Source organism: Dermatophagoides farinae, chromosome 1, assembly GCF_024713945.1.
Source record: "Dermatophagoides farinae isolate YC_2012a chromosome 1, ASM2471394v1, whole genome shotgun sequence".
NCBI classification, from domain to species: domain Eukaryota; kingdom Metazoa; phylum Arthropoda; class Arachnida; order Sarcoptiformes; family Pyroglyphidae; genus Dermatophagoides; species Dermatophagoides farinae.
In genome coordinates, this window is record NC_134677.1 from 8,834,016 (window position 1) to 8,853,446 (window position 19,431).

The 19,431-nt window shown below is 31.6% G+C and overlaps 1 protein-coding gene across 1 annotated transcript in view; it reads left to right on the forward strand.

Annotated features, from left to right (window-relative positions):
• The window catches only part of LOC124491768 (pre-B-cell leukemia transcription factor 1), a 41,886-nt gene extending 25,525 nt beyond the window's left edge, over window positions 1-16,361 (forward strand). Inside the window, exons 4-9 of the mRNA XM_075735483.1 lie at window positions 7,675-7,925; window positions 8,023-8,213; window positions 12,996-13,131; window positions 13,206-13,299; window positions 15,516-15,643; window positions 15,775-16,361. Coding sequence (XP_075591598.1) covers window positions 7,675-7,925; window positions 8,023-8,213; window positions 12,996-13,131; window positions 13,206-13,299; window positions 15,516-15,643; window positions 15,775-15,816 — 842 coding nt within the window. The 3' untranslated portion in view covers window positions 15,817-16,361. The remainder of the gene's footprint in view (window positions 1-7,674; window positions 7,926-8,022; window positions 8,214-12,995; window positions 13,132-13,205; window positions 13,300-15,515; window positions 15,644-15,774) is intronic.
• The last annotated feature ends 3,070 nt before the right edge of the window (window positions 16,362-19,431 follow it).

The window sequence follows — 19,431 nt, forward strand, 5'->3', positions numbered from 1 at the left end:
CATAATATTATTCTGTTTATGTGTGTGCAGAATGTGCTGTTTATTTTTGATTATTTGTTGTTATTGTTCGTTCATTCTTTATTCTGGCGACAATCGCGTATCGACAACACAACAGAATCGGAAAAAATGTTTTAGATTCTTAAACCTCATACACTGAATGAACATTCGAAACAAAATCAAGTCTTTTTTTCTTTTTCTTTTGGAAAAAAGAAAAATCTTTCTTTCTTTCTTTCGATTGTAAATGTGTACAACAACAAATATAGCGCCAACATTATCAAAACCTTATAAATTGCACTCACACACACACACACACCACACAGACAGAGAAAGATACCATTTCATTCATATAGATGGAAAATTGTTGTTTGTTTCGCGAATAAATGGCATTTGTTAGATTGTGTGTTGTGTATGTCTGTGTATAGGATTCTCCCTTGAGTATTTATCTTTTCTCGTTTGTAATTTTTTGTTGTTGTTGTTGTTGTTCCTATTGCAATAACAACAACAACAACAACACAACAGAATTTGGACACCAGCTGAATTAGAAAATAAAAGTTTTTGTTTCTGACTATAGTAGTTGTAGATTCTACACTATCTTTGTCATTTATGTTGTTGTTTCAATATTTTTTTTTTTTTACTTGAAAAAGAGTTTCATTTTCATTGATCTAAATTAATGCGACTTTCACTCTCTCTCTCTATCTCTTTCTCATTGTATTAGGTTGTTGTTAGTCCATTGGTGTGTGTATGATAAAGCTTCAATACTGGTGATGCCGCTTGAGAGATGAAGGATTAACAAAAAAAACTGACTGACTGGCTAAATGAGTGAATGAAAAGGAACCTTAACGGCACAACCAAAAAAAAAACCCCAATAGTAATAGGACTGAATTTGGTTTTTGTTCCTCTTCCTCATCCTCAATGATCAATTTGACGATGAAATAAAGTTTGAAGCAATGTGTTCAGGGGATTGTTGTTGTTGTTGATCGAACTGGTGGTAATATTCGTATATAAACGATGACGATGATCAAAAAAGAATCGAATACGAATGAATTGGATTCAAGGGAAAAAAATTGGCATCCAAATCTCCAAAGAGATGATAGTCTTTCTTTCGTTTTTTTTTATTGACTTAGTGATGGAGTTATAGTTGTATATGATGATGATGATGATGTATAGAATCGTAATATATACCAATCTAGAAAGATTCTTGTTTTTTTTATTCGAATTGGGATATCATAACCAGAACCAGAATGAGAGAGTTTTGCTTTACTTTGCATCTTTCTCTCTCTGTGTGTGTGTGTGCTTGTATGTGAAGCAAAACGCAAGATAGAGTGAGAGAGAGAGAGAGAGAGAGAATGAACTAGCAAGTTCAATTAATTTGATTTATTGATGGCAAATTTATTATTTCTATTCACAAACTTCAACGAACGAACGAAAAAAAGCAAAAGAAATCGAAATCCAACTGCAAAATCTACGAATCCAATTGGTTCCAACTATTCTGTTCTGAGCTTTTTTTTCATCTACCAAAAAAAAAAAAAAATATTGCTGAATCGTCGTCTTGAATGAATGAACGTAATGAAAATTCTTCCAAAAAAGTACATTTTCGGAATTTTATTCCTTTACTTTAGGACAGAAAAAAAAATTTCAAAATTTTTTTTTTGTCTGAAAAAAAATCTTTGAATCATAATCGATTGTTTTCTATTTCATTTTCATTCTACTACTTTACATACACACACACACAGACAATGATTTTTGTTGTTGTTGTTCGAATGAAAATGAATGACAGATTCACATTCATTCATTGATGGAATGAATGAATGAATAAATTTTTTCATTTTGGCAATAAAAAAAAATGAATATATTTGATTGACTTTTATTGCAAAATATGAATTGTGTGTGGTTCTTTGTTGTTGTTGTTGTTGTTGATGTTGATGTTGGGATTTTTTTTTTTTTTTTGAAATGAAAAAATCGCGCGCTGATGACAATCCTTTTTTTTGGCGATGCAATAATAAATAATTTGCATTGGCTGCATATATGGAGAAAATATTTTACATTCTTTATTCTGATTCTTTTTTTTTTCACTGCCTTTTGTCGGTGGTGGTCATAATGTTTTATGAGATTCTTTGCTCGCTCCAGAATATTTGAAAATGAACAATGATGGTGAATTGTATTGTTGTTGTTGTTGTTGTTGTTTTGGTCAATCCGATTTTTGGTTTTGGTTTCGTTTTTTTTTTTTTTTTTGATGGCACTGTCAGTGGTGGTGGTGGTGGTGTTTGTCACTAAACGTGATTTGGTACTATTGTACAATTTTTTATTGTTTTTTTTTTTTTTTGGTTGTTTTTTTTATTGTTGTTGTTATTATCAATGAAATGATGATGATGATGATGATGACTATGATTATTGGGTTTATGTCATTTTTTTCATCTTTCTCTCTCTCTCTGTTGCTGAATCCCAAAAGTGTGTGTGTGAGTGTGTGGTGAATAAATGGTGACATGTATGTATTTTGTGAAATAAAAAAGATAGTGTACGTTTGTCGTATGAATGAAACACGCAATAATCGCATTAAGGCGTGTATGTATGTGTGTGTGTTTTATTTTAGGATTCACAAACATTTGATAATGACACATACATACATACATACATGATGATAATAGTAACACGCGAATGGTGGACACCTCTGGTTATTTTGTTTTGTTTTGTTTTGTTTTTTTGCTGTGTTAATCTCATTCATTCTTTTTTTTCTGTATCTTTGGTTTCAGTTTTGTTTTTTTTTTTGTTGTCGATTCATTGATACTGGTTATTTCTGGTTATCTTTTTTTTTTCGCCGATAAACGATTACTAATTTACGGTTTTAGGTGTATTTTGGTGTTTCAGTCCTGCTGCTGCTGCCATGTTCACCGTCGGACCATTGGGACCGATTCAATGTTTTTTTTTCTTTTTTTTGCAGCCGTAACTAAATATGCACACATATGAATGTGTGATGAACCCGAAATGATGATCCGATTTTGTGATCCGAATGATGATTATTATCATCATAAAGACTGTACATTATTATTATTATCATCATTGATTTGAAATGATGAAAATGCAAGAAAGAAAAAAAAATTCATTCTGGATCACAAATTCATTGTCTCTCATTTTTTTTTTATTCATTGCTTTTATTGTGTGTGTTAATATAATGGCAACCAGAATTGATCAAGTAAATTTTCAAATTTTGGATTTGACCTCTATGTGGAAAAATATAAAATGAAAAAAAATCTCCCACTGATAATGTGATCATCATTATTGACCAAAATGTAGATATAGAGCGCGAGAGAGAGAGAGAAAATGAAAAAAATTGATGATAAAAATGGGAATAGTAAATGATCAGGATAATGTCACTTTGATTATTGCATCATTTGTTTTCTCTCTGTGTGTGTGTTTCTGTGTTATATGTCCCCATCATTTGACCTTTTTTTTTTGGTTGTTGTTGTTGAACGGCGGACATGTGCCCTCCATGATGTATGGTCTCTGTGTTTGTGTCCATTGTATATGTTTATTCGATCGTATATATTCCCTGTGTCCTTTTTCTTGATGTCCTTTTTTGGTTGGACAAACAACAACAACTAGAGAGAGTAATATGTGATTTACATGTTTTTTTCGGCTGTAATTTTATTTTATCAGTGTTATAGATATGACATTTATGAATGATAATCATAAATTTTTTAGTGTTTTTCACTTTCTCTCTCTCGCACTCTGTTTCTGGTCTGGCTGGTCTAGTCCATTTTTTATGCGAATGGTCAATGATATGAAATTCACGTCCTATGAAAAATATGGTCATTGATGATGTTGTTGGTGGTAGTTGACATTGATTTTTCCGCTACACCTTCCCTTCATCATCATCATCATTATTGTGTCTTTCAAAAACATGATTCTTTTGTTTCGTTCGATTTGAATATATATGATTGAAATGGATAGCGATTCTTTTCACACAATAATAATAATTTCCTTTGATGGCTAACGATTTCGTGTGTGCATTTGATGATTTGCTATGTGTATTTGGTCCATATACCAAATTGAGCGAATAATTTTTTTTTCATGTTCCAAAATTCTTTCTATATGCCCGTGTGTGTGTGTGTGTGTGTATGATAATGGTTCACTGTCGTCACCGTGTGTCCATCCACCATTTATCTAACTAGTTTGTTGTTTGTAATAATAGAATGCAAATGATGCGTGTTTTTGTTTATTTGTCTTTCGTGTGTTTCAATAAAATGATCTAGTCTCACATTGATAGAAAATATTGAACGTTTGCATTGGTGGCCCTTGCATTATTGTGTTGTGTGCTTTGTATCCATCCATGTTTGTATTTCATTTTTTTTCATACATCCATCCAACCATCCATCCATCCGTTGGGTCGTTTATCTTCATTTTTGGCTGATTTGATTTCTTTTGCTGGTCCACATACTACTAACATTTGACCAGAGCAAATATCACAGAGACACACACATATGGACAACACACACGCAAACCAAGAATAATATTAGGTTGTCGAATTCGATGTTATTATTATTGTTGTCGGTTGATTTGATGGAAATTTAACTCAAAGTCTCGCTGTGTGTGTGTGTGTGTTGGACAAAATTCAAATTGGTAGATGTGTTACTGCCACCCGCACAAACAACACACACACACACACACTTGGTTAGATTTTTTGTGTTTAGTACCATGTTTTTTTTTTGGTTTTGTCACTCGTTTTTTCTGGTTTTTTATCTCGTTGCCCAATTTAATTTTGTCGAAAATCGTTGTCGTCGTCGACGTCCATTTTTGCTCTTGCTCTCTAGTTTCATTTGAATTCAACTGGATATAATATTGATGAAACAAGAATGAGAAAAAAAAACTGCATACATTTTATCTCAAAATGACGAAGGGTTCGTTTTTTTTGTCGCTTGGGAATTGAGAATTTTTTTTTGCTCTTTCAAAAATTTCTGCATCTCTGTGTGTGTGTGTGTTTGTGTGTGCCGCAAACATGGTAATGATCTCTGGACTTGGACACACACTGTTTTTATTCGGTTGGTTTGTTAACTTTTTATTTTTTTCGAAACTAAGCATCGGGAATTGAATGAAAAAAAAATTTTTTTAATTTGATTTCCGTATATGCCGTCGTTGTGTTTCAAAATGATGGTGACCACGATACTCTTTATATATGTATGAATGATGGTCACCGTGGACCAACAACCAACCAACCAACCAACCAACTAGCCAAAAATAAAAAATGTTGATCGATTCAATTTTGAATTTAGTTATTTTAATTTGATTTATGTGTGTGTGTGTGTGTGTGTGTGTGTTTCAACAACAACACACGGCCATCACCATCGTCGTTCTGGTTCGATCAATCGTGTTGTATCTCGTTCTGTGTTTTTTATTCTTTTTCTTCGGTCATTTATGATGAACAAAAACTTGAAAACTTTGATGAATTCAATACGAAAGCAAAAAAAAAGAAAAATAAAAATAAATTCAGAATCGACAAACACACACACACACGGTCGAATGTTTTTGCTTTCGTTTTCTCTGTTCATGATTCACAATTTTCACAATTGTGTGACACTAAACTCTAAGAATATAGAATGGTTGGTTGGAGGAAATTGCAGCAGCGGTATCGAAAATCAACGACAAAACAAAAATGAACAACAATCGTCGTTGCTATTTCGAAATTTAAATTCATTCCGATGATTTTTTTTCTGGAAACTTGAATAGAGAAACGGAATTGTCGCTGCATCATTGGTTATTTTCATTTTTTTCTGCTCTCATTTCATTTCTGTTGGTCGGATTTTTACATTTTTTTTTTCTACTGCTGTCCCTATCTTTATTCTTGATAATATTCCGAACCATGTACAAGAGAGCTTACACACACACACACACTATGAGTTTTTTTGGTAAATTTTTCGACTTGTTCCAGGAATAACAACAACAACAACAACGTTACTGTGACATACACACATACACAGGAAGGAAGGAAGGAAGGAAATTTGATGACGACTTGACTTAACTTGTATTCTCGTCATTCTGTCAGTGTGTTAGTGTGTGTGTGTATTCCATTTCGATTTCGATTGATAGTGTTCAATTGATGAGAATTTCAAATAGTATAAAAAAAAGTTCTACAATATTCTACAATTTTTAGCCGTTAATTCATTCACGACAACATAACAGCAGCATAAACATTCTGAAACAAACTTTTTTGTTTCATTTCCGATTTGTGCTATGAAAAAAAGAAATTGAATTCTTCAATGAATGAAGCTTTCTGTGTTTCTAAAGATGATGATGATTTCTAATCTTGTTAATTTTGTTTTTCAAACGATAATAAGATGATGATCAGGATGGTGAAAATCCTCTCTTGCATCGTCGTTTGTTGTTGATGAATTATATGATGATGTTGACATATTTAAGTACTTAAAGTTTGGTTTTTTATTCATTTAATAATAATAATAATAAATGAATCCTTTATTTTCTCAATGTATGAAAGACAAAAAGTTTTTTTTTTTTTTTTGGTTCTTTTGTTTCATTGCAGAGATCTATATGTATGTAATCCCATTATGTAGATTGCCTGGTGATGATGATCATCATCATGATTCTGTTTTTTCGTTCGATCTTCTCTCGGCTTGGCGTTTAATTTCGGCTTTTTTTCTACTCCTTTTAATATAATAATGATGATGAAAAATAAACGGAGCAATTCAAGTCAACTCGTGCATCATCATCATCATTGTTTGTGTGAATGGAATATTTCACAGTGTGTGATCTTTCTCTTTCGTTTTTGTTTTGCATATTAATAATCAAAAAAAAAAAAAAAAAATAAAACAAACTCTTGGATTCTCTTCTCGGGTTTCAAGTATCTTTCAAAGTTTGTTTTTTTTTGGTTCTATGATGATGATTATTATTATGGTGAAAGATGCAAAATGAGAAAGTCGCACACAATTAGCATGATTGCCTTTGGAACGGGTTGAGGTTTCAAATATTGAAACGCCAACGACGACGATGATGACAAACTTTTTTTTCCAAATCACAAACAAACAAACAAAACGTAAAATGAAACGTGTGTTTGTGTGTGTGTGTGTGTGTGTGAGTGCGCCCATTCATCCATTCTATCCATCCAATCATCATCATTACAATCAATTGAATTAAGCTCTATGATGATTCTCACTCATTCAAATTCCGTATCCAATACGTTTCCGGACCTCATATGAATGAATGAATGAATGAAAAAAAATTGTACGTATATGAGACACGTGTCTTCGTTTTGATCATCATGGTTGATAAAATGATGATGATCAAAACTGAAAAAATGAAAGGAAATGAGTTGTTAACTCGTTCTTTCTTTGGTTCGTTTGTGTTGTTTGGATTATTATTATTGGCCATAGTGAAAAAAAACCGATAAGACACGCACACACACACACACATAGTGCACGTGTCGGGATTTTTTCCTTTCGTTTTCTTTTTTTTTTCTACATTTTGCTATTTGATCTTGACTTGTGCCATAGAAGAATAGTAGTGGTGATAGTAGCTGCTGGACAGCTGTTTTAGTCTAATAATTGATTGATTTAAATTCAAAATTTTCAATCGCTACACACACACACACACTTTTCAATAAATTGAATCATTTGAATTGATTATTAAAATGATGATGATTTTTTTTCTTCTCTTCTTTTTTTCTAGTTCTAAGTCTACGAAATACACAGGAAGAAGAGCCACCAGATCCACAATTAATGCGTCTAGATAATATGTTAATTGCCGAAGGTGTTGCAGGACCAGAAAGAGGTGGTGGCCAATCAGCGGCAGCAAATGCATCGGCAGCTGCAGCCTCTGGACATTCGACCGGTGAAAGCGCCATTGAACATTCTGATTATCGAGCTAAATTAGGCCAAATTCGTACTATTTATCATCAAGAATTAGAAAAATACGAACAGGTTTGTAGTTTCATTTTTGTTTCTTGTTAACATCATTAACATAATGACTTTAACTGTTTTTTTTTGTTTCATTTAATGAATGAATGCTACCCTACAGGCTTGCCAGGAATTTACAACGCACGTCATGAATCTATTACGTGAACAATCACGAACACGGCCCATAACGCCCAAAGAAATTGAAAGAATGGTGCAAATAATACATAAAAAATTCAATTCTATACAAGTCCAATTGAAACAGAGCACCTGTGAAGCGGTCATGATATTAAGGTCTCGTTTCCTGGATGCAAGGTAAGTTTTTCTTGTATTTCTCATTTCTGGATCAATTTTTTTTTGTCTGGATACGTTTCTGTTTATCGTCTCAAATGTTCAGATATTCTCTTTTTCAACAGGGTGGTGGTAGTTGTTAGAATGGATGGATATGAATCGAAATAGGATTTTTTCGGTCAAATTATTAATACAAAGAAATTGGAAACCTTGTTCTTATGTGTTTTGATGTGTGTATGAGTCGAATCCAATTTGATCCAGGCAGATCAAAGTAGTAAACCATCATCCAACAGCAAAAACAAGAACAAAAATAGAAAAAAAAATTCCATCAACAAACCTAATATCATATCTCTATATTCTATGGAATCATCTAGATGATGTTTATAATGGAATGATAAAAATGGCAAAAAAAAATTGTGACCATACTCACTCTACAAACACACACACACACACATCGAGGGATTAACTAAGGCTATAGTTAAGCTTATGTGTTTGTTTGTGTGCCTTTTTCATTTGGGATTTTCTAACTGTGTGTGTGTGTGTGTCTGTGTGTGGCTTAGGGATAGGATTCTCATTCACAATAGAATTCGGTATTGTCTTTAGCAACAACAACAACAACAACAAAAAATTCTCTATTCGATTGGCAACCTGGTGTGATCATATTGGCCTAAAATTTTTTTTTTCTTTCTTTCTTATTGTTTTATATTGTTGTTGTTGCTGTCTATACTGATGTGATATAACAATGAATGAATGAATGAATGGCGGATGAAGAGATTTAGTTGGATCACCATCATCATCATCATATCGATTCCACATGCAAAACACAACATTTTCATCTTAGAAAGAATGAAAAAAAAAATACAATACTCATCGGGGGCAAATGAAGAGGGAATGAAGATGCAAAGAAAAAAAAAGATTTAGTTTTCTTGTTTTTGTTTGTTTCATATCAACTATTGTTTTTTTTTGAGATTCGAGAAAGATGTGAATTTATAAAATTTACAAGTGGATGGTGTATTATGTTTCGTTTGGTTGATGAGGATGATCATTTTTTTCACACATCTCATCACATGATATCCAGTATGATGATGACTTTGAGCAGGAAAAAATTTTTTTTTATATTTTATTTATAAACTTCTCTCCAATTTTTACCGTCAACAAACGAAACAAAAATCAGTATCATACATTTGTGTGTGTGTGTGGAATCAAAGTTGATGATGGCAATAATATTACCACACATTGTTGTGTGTTTATTATTGCCATTTTGGTCACCATTGGGAATCATCATCATCATCATAAAAAGTGATTTTATTCTGATTCCTGCAACAATATTCAAAATTTTTTTTGTTGTATGACTAGTCCTACTACTACCACACTACTTTTTAACACCCGGTATATTGGTGAATAACGATTTTTTTTGTTTTGTTTTGTTTTGGAATATTCATTACCATTTTTGATTGAAGCCAGCCAGAATGATGTAAACCCTTTTTTTGTCAAATTGTAAAATGTGAATAAATTCTTTGAATATTTTTCGACAAAATGCTTTCACATTTTCTCTTGTCGATACTATATAAATATTAATTTTAGTTGTAAAAAGGCATTTGTTGTTGTTATTGTTGTTGTCGTTTCGTAAAAAACAAATTAAGATAAATTTTCAAACATTTCATTGCTGCTGTTGTCGTTTGTTGTGTGTGTATATATGTGGAACAAATCGAATAATTGGCCATTATACACATCGATGAATGAATGAATGAATGAATGGGGAAAAAAAACACTAGCATCAATTTTTGTTGTCACACATTATCGAATGGAATGTGTTTGTGTGTGTTCTTTGCTTATTTATACTCTATAATACCGTGATTTAATTTTTTACATTCCAAAAAGGTTTTCTTACCATGAATGAATGCAGAAAAAAAAATCATTGATCCCGAAAAGTAATGATAATAATAATAATAATAATACAGATGATCAAACAAGAAATATGTGTGTTTTCTATCTTTATGAAAGGCAGCAGCAAAGCATCCATCGATTGAAATGAAAATGATGATCATCACTATGATGATGATGATGATGATGACAGGCAAATGAAATATTTGCTTGGATCGTCAAAATATCATCATCAAAAGAAAAAAAAAACTTGAACACACACACACACAACTTTTATTACCATCAAAATTGTCGATGATCGTATATGTATAAAGTAAAACATGATGATGAATATTCTTCATCTTCTTTTGCCTATCAAAAACGCCATGAAATTAGCAATTTGTTTTCCCGTGGCCCGTTGACTGCCTCATCGTTGTTGTTATGGTGGTGGTGGTGTTCCAGAATGGAAAAATGAAATTTATTCAAATTTATTAGCTGTGTATACATAACACACACAATAAAGCTCATCAATGTTGCCATTATTATCAAATAACAATCAAAAAAAAAAAGAAAGAAAGAAGACGAAAAGTTTCATATATTTGATGAGATGAAAGAATGAACAACCGAAACAAACAAACATCATATGATGAGAAGCATATTTCAAATTCCAACAACAATAAAACCAACCTTAGAGGCAAAATAAAAAAAAATTTCTTTCATTGTTTCCGCTGTACATGAATTTTCCGAATGATTTAACCTTTTTTTATATAAATATCGAAAATAACAACATTCCATTAAGTGTGTTCGCGTGTTAACTAATCCTTTTAGTCCTGTTTTTGTTTTTGTTTGGTACCTTTTTCTTTTTTTTGAAACATTATATATGAAACACACTAACAAACATTGTGTACTCTCTAATCGAATTCATTTGAGAATGAAATTCCTTTTGGTCAGTGAGCCGTATATTTGATTTGTAAAGTGAAGAAAAATTCTATGGCCCGCGTTCCATTATTAAAGTGAAACGTTTTCGTTTTTTTTTTAAATTTTGAATCGCATTCACTATTGAATGAAGAATTGATCTACCATTTTTTTACTATGCTATAATAATCCTTTGATGACTTTGATTTTCAATGATCATCGCTCCAATCCATTATTATTATTAGCTGCTAATCTAGATGATTGATTTTTTCCGAGAAAATGAAAAAGCAAAAATTATCAAAGGTTTTTTCCCTCAATCATTCAATGAATTCACATCATTTTCAAGATTTCACTTGAAAGTTTTTCTCTTGTTGTTGTTGTTGTTTTTGTTTATAATCACGAATCATGTGAAACGCACACACACACAAATTTGATGGCTACTTTGTAACAAAATAATCATTTAGAAAATATGAACGGAAAAAAAAATTTCAAAGGAAAAACCAAACACAACTCAAATGCATGATAAAAAAACCTCTTCAACAACAATATTGGTGGATTGTAATTAAACAACTATTGAATATTCCTGTTGTTGTTGTTGATGAATTTTTTTTTCTTTTTGAGAGGAGGTAGGGAGAGTAAGTAAATCTCACCAAAAAAAAACAGCAATAAACAACAAAAACAGAGGAAAAAACTATGCCCATAATTAATAAATAAATTAATCGCATTTTAATTAGCTGTGTAGGAACTATGGTTTTTCTTTTGGAGAGGAAGGCGGTGGGGGTACATTATTCTATTGTATTGACTGCTTGATTTTGGTTTCGTTTCGTTTCGTTTTTTTTGTGTGTGTGCCGGTGTTTATCCTCCCATTCATCCATCCATTTTGATTTTCATTTTCAATGTTCATCTCGCTCTTTCAGTCACTTTCACTGTTTTTTTTTGTTTTGTTCCCATACACCACGTTTTATTACCATTCATTCATTTTTCTGTGTTATTTCACCCGAGAGCGAGAGAAAGAAATCGAGAGGATTAGGCTAATTGTCTATTTTGATTTATGGCTCTCTCTCTCTCTCTCTCTCTCTCTCTCTAACATTCATGAACACGGATAGAGAGAAAGACTATAACCAACTGGTTAAAATAATGTTCATCTTTCGTTTATCGTAATCATATATTTGCTGTGTGTGTGTGTGTGTATTTAAAAAAATGTATTACGTCAAGTTCCTATCGATCCATCTTTTTTTCTCTTCTCCTTGTTATGATGATGATAATATCCGTTTAATATTTGTTTCGGTTTTTCTTTTTTCGCATTGTTTGATCTCATCATTTGTCTCTAAATATGGATCATACATCATCATGTGTGTGTGTGTGTGTGTGGGCGACACCTCACTTTTTATTATTATTTTTACCACCATACCACGCCTCCTTGTTGTTATTATTATCAACCAACTTGGATCGATTGATGATTAATTAATAAATTGATGGATTGCATGAATGTGTGTGTCTATTAAATTTGTCAAAAAAAAAAAAATTATTTCTCAATGATGAGTATGTTTTCTCAATGTCAATGTTATCTACTCATATATATGTGTGTGTTAAATGTCAACATTGTGAATTGACCTTCTCAATGAAAAAAAATGTGACAATATCAACAACATCAACATCAAAACAAAACAAACAAACAAACATTGATGATGCTAAAACATACACAACACACACACACCAACAACAACAACATTGGCTGATTTGAGCCAGAAACCGAGGAACCCGAGAGAAAAAAAAACGCCAGTTAAATGATTGATGATACTTTTTTTCTTTTCCTCTCTTTACATTTCTGCTGTGCTTATTTCTTCTAGTTTGGTTCGTTTATTCTCTATGTAATGTGTGTATATCCAGAGCAAAGCCAATATTCAATGATGAGATGATCCAGTTTAACTTGATTGTTTTTTTACTTTCATTATATCCATGAAACTAATTGTTTTTTCTTTTCTTTTTCTTTTAATGATGGATTTTTTCAACGCTCACGGAATACAGGAGAAAACGAAGAAATTTTTCTAAACAAGCAACAGAAATTCTAAATGAATATTTCTATTCACATCTATCAAATCCGTATCCCAGCGAAGAAGCCAAAGAAGAATTGGCCCGAAAGTGTTCCATAACAGTATCACAGGTATATGAGCTTCATTTTTTGTTTATTCAAATTGTAAATTAATTTCGAAATTTTTTCTCTTCACACATTCACAGGTATCCAATTGGTTTGGTAATAAACGAATTCGTTATAAAAAGAATATCGGTAAAGCGCAAGAAGAAGCAAATCTGTATGCTGCCAAAAAAGCAGGTATGTTCTCTGTCTCATTGTATTCGTTGTGTGTGTGTGTGTATTTGTATATCAAAAAGCAGCCAACCAAAAAATCCAAAAAAAAAAATGATGATCGCGCCCATTTCAATTGAACAGCAGTGATGTTGAAACAAAACAAAAAAAACACCAGAAAATGCTTAATTTGAATTGGCTGACGGTGCTTATTTTCATAATGGATCAGGCACAAAATGAAAAGAAATGCATCACACAAACACACACACATCAAACAGGACAGGCCAACACATATATAACACACACATCAAATACCGTATATCCAGGCGTATTCGGGTTAGAGAATAACCAAAGAAAAAAAATAGAAAGAATTTCGGGCGTCATACGTATTATATTGTCGTCATCATCATCATCATCATCATCGACAACCAACATCGGTTACAATATCATCAGAATAATAACACAGGAGTGAAGAAAAAAAAACACCCAGAATTTTTTTATATATATCAAACCCTAGCACATTCATATATAGAGAGAGGAGGTATATATTCTGTTTTTTTTCTGGTTTTCTTGTATATTCGTAACATTCCATTAGACGAACTTTCTTTTTGGCTCATCATTCCTGCCCGATTGTGTTTCATTCACTCCATATATGTCAGTCATAGAACAACGACGACGGATCCTATGGTTATATATGTCTGTCTGTCTGTCTTTCCATTTCAATGGTACACATTTCTATGATTGTGTTTGCGTTTGAATCATGAAATGCCATCAAAAAACGAGAGGAAAAAAAATTAAAAACACGGCTCTATAAATTGTTTGACGCTCCCGTGTATTCATCATTCCAACACACAAATATATAATACAACAATTCATTCACTCATAATCACAATGATCATAGAGTGAAGAAAGAAATAGAAATTCTTTATTCTGAGTATGTGTGTATATGATTCTCTATCCTTTTCTTTCGAGAATATTTCTCTGAGTTTGTCAAAAAAATTTTTTTTTTTCGTTTTGATGTGCGCCGATCACGGTGTGTTTGCGTGTTATATATCTTCAATATACAATATATGTGCGTGTCCATGTCATTCTAAGGCGGCTTATGATGGAAACATTTTTTTCTGGTTTGGTTTGGTTTAGTTCCGTTACTCTCTGTGTACCCAAACAGGAAATTTGGAACATTTTTTTCTCTATCAAATTAAGGCGCAAGCGCTTCAATTTTGATGACGATGACGATGATGATGATGCTCATAACAAATTTCTTATTTATTTGTTTCGCGTCCATCAACAAATATGAAATAAGGAATATAAATAAAACTGGATAGATATGGACGACACTTGCACAACTACTATCTCCATCTAATGGACATTGTCAATGTTTGGTCCATCCGTTGGATTATTTGCAAAGTTTTTTTTTTTTTTTTTTTTTTTTTTTTTTGGTTGGTTGGTTGGTTGGCATTTCCCCTGTCACATTCGGTTGTTTGTAAAAATTGTGTGGATGAATTTTGAAAGCAAACAGCAAAAAAAAGCAGGCAAAAATACACACATACCAAATGGCATTAACGCATGTGTTGTGCTATGTAACCCTGGTATGTCTGTCTGTATGTTGTGATGATGATGATGATGCTTGTGGACACAACTCACATAAACACAATATAGGTCCAGTTCTCTCATTATCCAAAAAAAAAACGACTAACATCATCATGCACAGAGATACAGATATATACAGCGCATTCTCATTTATATAAAAACAACAACACAGCATGCGCTTTTTTTTGCCCCGAATGAATTATTATTATTCAGAATTTTTTTTTCTTAATTCCTATGATGATGATGATGATAATGATTGACACAAGGAAACCTTCAACCTTTGTAGATGACCCTAATAACAACACTCCTCTTCCTTCATCATCATACACATTGACCATTGATGATGATGATGATGAATTTGTTTTATTTTTCTGTAAAAGCATTTTGTTTGTTTGTTTGTTCGAGTTCCGCCAAAAAAAAAAAGAAAAAGAGGAGTGAGAGAGAGAATATACCCAGCTGCGCGCGTGTTAAATTTTTTTTTTTTTTGTTTTTCGTTTCTTCAACCAAATGTTTGGCCGCGTTTTTTTTCGATCAATTAATTATGATTTATGAAATTTATATTTCGTGATTCATCATTCATTTTCATCATTTCTCACAATCTGTCTGTCTTTTTTTTTCTTTTTCATGTGTATATTTATGTTGTATAATGGTAGCTGCTGCCGGCAATTCTCCTTATGGCCTAACGCCTTCATCACAAAACTCCTCCATTATGAGTCCACCACCACCGCCTAGTTCATCACAAGACGGTTGGTCACTAAATGGTGACTATAGTTCGGCTCAGGTAGGTTGTTTTTATTTGATTGATTGATTTATTGATTTTTGAAAAATGATTGAATCATTAATTAATCAATTTTTTTTTTGGTTTTTGGTTTCAAATTTCAATTTTATTCATCATATTTGATGATGATTTAGGTTGCAATGGGATACAGTCCGCATGGTGTAAATAGTCCGTGATACATCTCTCTCTCTTTTCCTCATCATCATCGTCATCTTTATTATTATTATCGCCATTATTTTATCATTAAATGACACCTCATTTTCATCATCATCATCATCATCATCACTATTTGATATATGTTGATCGATTACGTTTGTTTTTGTTTGTCAATCAACAACAACAACATCAAAAACACACACACTCAATGAACAGAAGAAAAAAAAATCATATGTTTTTTCATTTGTTTCTCTTTTGCTCTCTCTATCTTCAAATTTTTTTTTCAAAAAATTGTCATCATCACCTGTGCACACTATCATCATCATCGTCATTATTAACCAATTTTTTTTTTCGTTTGTTTGAAAATTCTGATGATGCAACAACAACGACAAAATCCATGAAATGAAAACAAAAACATGTCCCATCAACATTATCGACAATGATGATGACGACGACTACCACGATTGACAAATGACGATTGACAACAACATCAACCAACAACAACAAAAGCAACAACCGGATCGAATTAATTAAAGATTTCATAAATTCATCGAAAAAAAGAAAATGTTGACATTTTGACATGTCAAGATGTTATAATATTCGGTTTTTTCAGCATTTCCACTAAATTCTTTTTTACCATCTGCCCAGATTGTGTTTAGTTTGTTATATCCAGGTTCTGTCTGTCAAAATTCAACATTGTGTGTTGCTATTTTTGTTTGATTCAAAATAAAAAAAAAATTCGTCATTTCAATCAAATGTCAATTTTGTTCACTTGTATGTAAATCCAACAACAACAACAACAACAACGACGACTACGACGACAACGACAACAACAACAATATCGACAGCTAATTAATCTGTAGCTGATGAAAAAAAAATCCAAGAAACCATTTTATACACACACACCTACACAATGAACATTAGACACAATGTACGAACGAGCTTCTTTACTTTACTTTTTTTTTGTTGATTACTAATTATTAATAAATTTTTTTTTCATTCGTTTTTTTCTTCTTCTGTTTATCTTTCACTCATTCACTCACACACAATCATTTTGATTTTGGATCTCTATATTCTTCTTTGGAACACACACACACACACACGCACATACACCAAACTTTGTAAAACAAACTGGATAACCGATATTGCTTTGTTTCATTGTTGTTCGATCGTTGTCATTGTTAGAAAAATGTTGATGATACCGAAATCAAACAAACAAACAAACCTCAAAAAAATCTCTTGTCTTCGTATCATTATTTTATCATCCGCATCATCATCATTGAACATCAAGCATCAAAAACAACAACAACAACTACAACAAAAAATCATTGAGAAAACATCCACTTTCTTTTGTATATTAATCATTATTATTATTATTATTAATTATTATTGAATATTATCATCACTTTTTTTTCTTACTGAGCAGTCAGAAAATAACACACTATACACTCACACACAAACAGTTTTTTTCTCGCTCGTAATATCTCTCTCTAGTATGTGTTTTTTCTTATTATTTTTCCCATGTCAAATCTCGTGTCACTTTAATTCATTTCTTCTTCTACTTGGAATCTCATTAGCCTCGACATGATCATCATCATCATCATTTCATCAATCAATTGACAATTACGTACACGTCACACACACACACACACACACACACACACATACACAGAAAAATACGTTTTTTTCGGTCCACCATCAGAATATTCCATGTGAATGTCCATTGAAAATGAAATGTTTTTTTTTCTTGAAAATAATCCCCGACTAAATCAACAAGTCAAAATAAATGGTTAAGCAGCAAAACTTGAAATAAGATCACATCATATATTTGTTGATTGATTGATTGATCGATTCAAGCATTTGATTGATCATCATCATCATCATCATTCAATAAATGACAATTTTGTTTGTCAGACCAATCGAGATTGGGCTTCCATATCAATTCATATAGGCATCAAACAAACATACACACCATTACACCCACTACTACACTACTGCTATAAATCAATTTTAAATCAATCAAAAAAAAATTTTGTAAATTATTTTAATTGTTATGTTTTTTTTTCTGTATGATCATAGAATTTTTTTTTGTTTTTTTCCTTTATTACTATTTTTGTGAATGAAAAACAGACTGATACAACCAACAGACAAACACGCAAAGTCAATAGCTTCATTTCTCAATTTCAAAGTATACGAAAATTTTTTTCTTCTTTTTTTTGTTAAATATTTTTCATGTATAGTATATACGCGCACACATATAGATTATCTGTATAGTTTATTCACATGCCTAAAACTAAATATATATGCCCATTTCAATCAATGAATATCTCTTGATTATATTGCTGCTAATGATTCACATTTGGACACTACAAACAAATGAAAATGAACGAATAGAATCAATCAATCAATCAATGTTGCAGAGAATAACCATAGAATTGAATGAAAAAAAAAAATTGTTGTCAAACAACAACAACAACAATTTCTACTTATCAAATGAATTTGTCTTTCTAATCATCATCAAAATTCAACATTGACATTTCTATCCGAAAAGTAAAATTTAAAAAAAAACAAATCTGACTCAATCACAACACAAATTTTTTTTCAACAAACAATTCATCAATTCATCCAACCACACAGCAAAAAAACAAACAAACAAACAAACATCATCATCATTCTCAATTTGTTTTATATAAATTATTATCATTTTAATATATTATATAAATATTATAAATAATTACGAACTAATTATTATTATTAATAATAATTTTTTTTGGAGAAAAAAAAATATGTAAATCTTGAAGAAATTGATTTGTCGTTTCTTTTCTGTTTTTCTGTTTTTGTTTTTCATTTCATCATCATTTGAATATATGTGTGAATGCATATTATAATTTGAATTTGAATATTTATAGTTCATCGACTTTTGTCGAAATAGTTGTTGTATGAAAAAAAAAAAAAAATTAATACCATGATGATGATGATTAGGACGCACCTCGAATTTATTGTCTATGGTGATGGTTATGTGAATGAATGAATCCAATGGTATAATGATAATGGTCTTTTTTTTCGAGTAATATGGATAATTACCTGTGCATTTTCAAATATAAAAGAAAACCAGAAAATGAAATTGCCATTACAACTATCTATTATGTGTGTGTGTGTGTGTATACTAATGATGATGATGATTTCACCACCACAACCAATGACATCGCTACTGACCAATGTTGTTTACTTGTCATGGAACTTTAAAAAAAATATACCATTCATACACACACACACAGACAATGATAGAGTAATGGATAATAATGATGATTGCTCCAGTCAAGTTCTTTTTATTCTATATGCCCTCCTCTATGTCGATAGGTTTTATTATTTGGTTTCCCGAATAATGATGATTTGGTTAGTTATAGAGTCTTTCTTAGTGTTGCTTCCTCAATCATCAAGAACATCAACAACAACAACAACAATGATGATCACTGTTTGCAAGCCAGAAAAAATACGATGACCGCCGTTTTTTTTTGTTTGTTTGTGTGTACTGATGATGATGATGATGATGAATACGCCTGACAGATTCATCATCATCATCATCAATGGCAATGGGAAAAAAAGTCTGAATTTTACTAAAGAAAAATAGAAAA